This window comes from Sitodiplosis mosellana, unplaced genomic scaffold (genome assembly GCF_009176505.1).
Source record: "Sitodiplosis mosellana isolate CC-2019 unplaced genomic scaffold, AAFC_SMos_1.0 Smas_scaffold_4077, whole genome shotgun sequence".
NCBI classification, from domain to species: Eukaryota; Metazoa; Arthropoda; class Insecta; order Diptera; family Cecidomyiidae; genus Sitodiplosis; species Sitodiplosis mosellana.
The window spans coordinates 1-3,813 of NW_022599319.1; the positions used below are offsets into that span (position 1 = coordinate 1).

Consider the following 3,813-nt stretch of genomic DNA (forward strand, 5'->3'; position numbering starts at 1 on the left):
CAAGCAATACAGAAGGTTCTATGTGATTCTCTCTACGTTTATATTACCACAACCACTTTTATTCAGTTTGTATCAATATGGTTAGTTTTATTTCTGTTGTTTATTATTGTTTAGTACATTTTAGCACAGTTTAGTACCATTTAGAACGTGTACTGCCTCCCAAAATTGTTGGGAATCGCTGGAAATGCACCAGAACCATTTTTTCAAATTTAGTATAATTTAGTACAAATTAGTACAGATTAGTACATTTTGGTACAGTGCGCTACATAGCTCTGATGAAGTACTAAAACTTTGCATCAGTGATCAATGCTTTACTGGAAAATGCACACCTGTCAAAAAATAACGGTAAATCATAAAATTGCAAATCGCACCCTAGAAATGAAATGTAGTGACCATAAGCAATCCAGAGCAAAAACAAAATCAAAAAAATATTCATATTCCAAAAAGTTCTGTAAAGTAAAGTTGTGCCGATATTTTTTATTGCCCGAACTTGATTGTGGTAAACTGCTGTTCACCGCAATTGACATATCGTTGGATTTTTTGCTTTCAAAAAATTTCAAGCGTGCAACAAATCGGAAAAAATGCGTCCTTTTGGCAATTGAACGGTTCAGAATGGAGTTTAACGACTCCAACGGTGACGATGTTCGATTGAGCAAATGCGCAACAGACAGTGAGCTTGTTTCATTCTATAAAGAGAGAATTTCAAACGGACAATGTTAAGGAATTTCTTAATAAGAAAAGAACGCTTTATAGATGCGCACGCTAATTTTATGCCATTTTCACGCTTACGTAAATGGTATATTTATGGCATATGATTGGCGTGAAACTGCACGCAAAGCGTGCGCCTTGCGCTTCTTTGCCATACACAGTTAAGGACAGATGATTAGCGTACGCTTTGTGTGCGATTTCACGGCCAAAATATGTCATAAATATACCATTTACTCTGTATTCAACTAATAAAATTGGCATAAGTGCGAAAATGGTATGAAAATAGCGTGCGCATGGAGTCTACGCAGTATATTTGAAGCGTTCACTTTTTGTGTGTCTCAATGGCAAAAGAAACTAAGAAAGAAAAGGGCAAAACTCAATCAAGTTCTTTTTTTTAAATTCATAGCTTATATCTTTCGATCGTGATAAGTTTCCAACACAGCGATGAAGATGAAGCAAAACAAAAAAGCACACATTTTCCACATTGGTTCAGAACGTGAATAAAAAACAAGTGAAAACTTAATTGTTCCCGATGTTGATGGGTATCTAAATCGAAATATTTATTTTATCAATGAAGCAATGTTTGAGCGAACATACCAATTTAAGCCCGAAGCCTTCAAAGTACTTGAAAAATTCCTCATATGTTTTCAGAAGACCACCCTGTTGAGGTTTGAGTTTGATGAATTCAAAGCCATCACGAATTCGCTCTCGTGGTAAAAGCGGCAAGCTCAAGAACATACGGTAAATCCTCATAGCTTTAGGATCATCGGCAATTACACGATGTATATGCAACATCATCAGACGACGGCGAATACTACTAGTGTAGTGATACCAGCAGCCGTACAATGGTGTATCCGGAAAGTAGGTTGAGATAGCTTTTCTCAAGCCTGTTTCAAAATCAGCCATAAATTGTCCCGGCTGCAGTTTGAACACCTTCTCTTCAATGTATTTGAATACGTTTACGTATGATTTGGCCTCTTTGTTTGTCATTAGCACAAAAAAATAATGGAAACAACTGAAGAAACAAAGAAAAGAGAATTTCATCAAAACCTATTGCGTCCACCCGGGAACCCAGCGCTGCATAAAAAGTAGTCTTCGGCCGTCCATTCATCCGATTTTTTTTAGATATATTGTGGAAGCACTTACATCATTTTTGTATTCAATTGCAATCACAAGCAACTGATAGAAGTAGCGAATCGGTACGACATCAAAGGTGCCATCTAGCATGTATCTGCGTCCTTCGGGTGGAATATGTTCGTTCACCATGCCCATCATGTCGTAAGATGCAAACACGGTGAACTCACATCCTTCGATTCCGACTGTATCGACGTAGAAGTAGTTAGTCCTCCGTAGGTTGAGACCAAATTCCTGCATTGTTGCATCATCATCGTATGCCTGCTTAATTTCAGTTGTGTTTTTTGGCCCTGCGGGATACTTCTTTTTCGTATGGCGTCGTATATTACGTGCCATTTTCTTATAAACTAGGCTTGATTCCCCGAGAGGTCGTCTTCATTTTAAGAAGAGTATAATGTAAATTTGTGATTGAAAAAGAAACATTTTGGACAAACAAACATATAGAAAGACCTCTAACAAACACTCAACCATGGCACGGGGCCTGAACGGACGAACGGACAACCATAGCGAGGGCAATAGCAGCTAGACACAGACAAAAAACACAGACGAACGAACAGACAAACGGACGAACGGACGAACGAACAGACGAATGGACGAACGAACAGACGAAATTAGTGATTGAAAAAGAAACCCATTTTCCATTCGCCATTTTGGACAAACAAGCATCTTGTTTATAAATGGCATAAATACAACGCAAAAGTATACGTTATAGTGCATACATCAAATTCACATTTACATGCGGTGAACTATCAACCATTTCTGTTTTTTACTTGTACGTAATTATTACATTCAAAAGATGATCTTTTGTAATGATTATGAAAAATAAGAGAAAATCGAAAAGACAGTGATAACTATTGATTCAAAAAGTTAGTTATTCAACAGACAATACAGGTGGCGCACACGAAGTGTAAACTGAAACAAAAGACTATACTTTTTATGTTTTTTGTTATTTTTCATTGCTCTAAAGTCAAGAAATGTTGGAAAATAATTAATATCTTTGAATCAGCTTCCAGATTTCAATTTCGGTTTCACTAGATCGAGTTATGTCCCCCCATCGACCATTTATTCAAATCAGACATTCACGGTGGCTGCATATATAGCTGAGCTATTTACAAATAGCTGGCTGTTTGGTAAGTTTTGATTTTGTGACTATCTTGCCATGCAAATTCATGTGGTATCCAAGAATGTGGGACACCTTTTCAATCATTTACATACATTTTTTGTCCCAAATTCGTGGATACCACATAAAATTGCATGGCAAGATATTCACAAAATCAAAACTTACCAAACAGCCAGCTATTTGTAAATAGCTCTGCTATATATGCAGTCACAGTGAATGTCTGATTCAAATGTGTTTGCACGGAAGTGATAGTTTTTAAAAAAATGAACTTTGGGAAGAAATCTAATACAGTTAGACACAAACCACGGAAGTTATAGTCTTTTGTTTCAAATACACTTCGAGTGCTCCAGTGCGCCATCCTCGCACCCTGCCCCACACATATATCAATACGAAGAACGAAGAATAAAAAGCACACTCACTTAGCAAGCTCTCGAGTGAAAATTTGTTGCGATGAAACTGTTACGTGCAGTCCATCCAATGCAGTTGCTGCTTGTATACAAGATTCGATTATGCTGGATCTTGTTTTCAAATCATTGTATATAGATTGGTGATCTGAATGGTTTGAATGCGGTAACGCATTCATTATCACGTGCCCAGTTGAATCGAGATTTCAACGAGCCGGGCACTGAGAACCATTTCTATTCTCGTAGCATAAATATATTTTCCGATCGCCTCGGGTATCTTTATGATAATAAAGGAAACGTTCTTCTGAAATCCATAGTAATTGCGAATCTTTGCGTTTCCCTTCCACAATTTCAACCGTGAGGAAGTTCATTTTCTTTATAATGATCGCTTTTGAGTAATCTTCTATAAGACGGAAAAGAATCATCAATAGAAGATTAGAAATAAAA

At 37.1% G+C, this 3,813-nt stretch overlaps 1 protein-coding gene across 1 annotated transcript; it reads right to left on the bottom strand.

The window, feature by feature from the left end:
• Nucleotides 1-490: 490 nt before the first annotated feature.
• LOC129572070 (uncharacterized) lies at nt 491-2,353 on the bottom strand (the record flags this gene model as incomplete). The annotated part of the gene is made up of 2 exons (XM_055451977.1): nt 1,855-2,353; nt 491-686 (listed from the first exon to the last, which is right to left on the bottom strand). Coding segments are annotated over exons 1-2 (520 nt in total), but the record flags the coding sequence as incomplete, so codon positions are not given.
• Nucleotides 2,354-3,813: the final 1,460 nt, after the last annotated feature.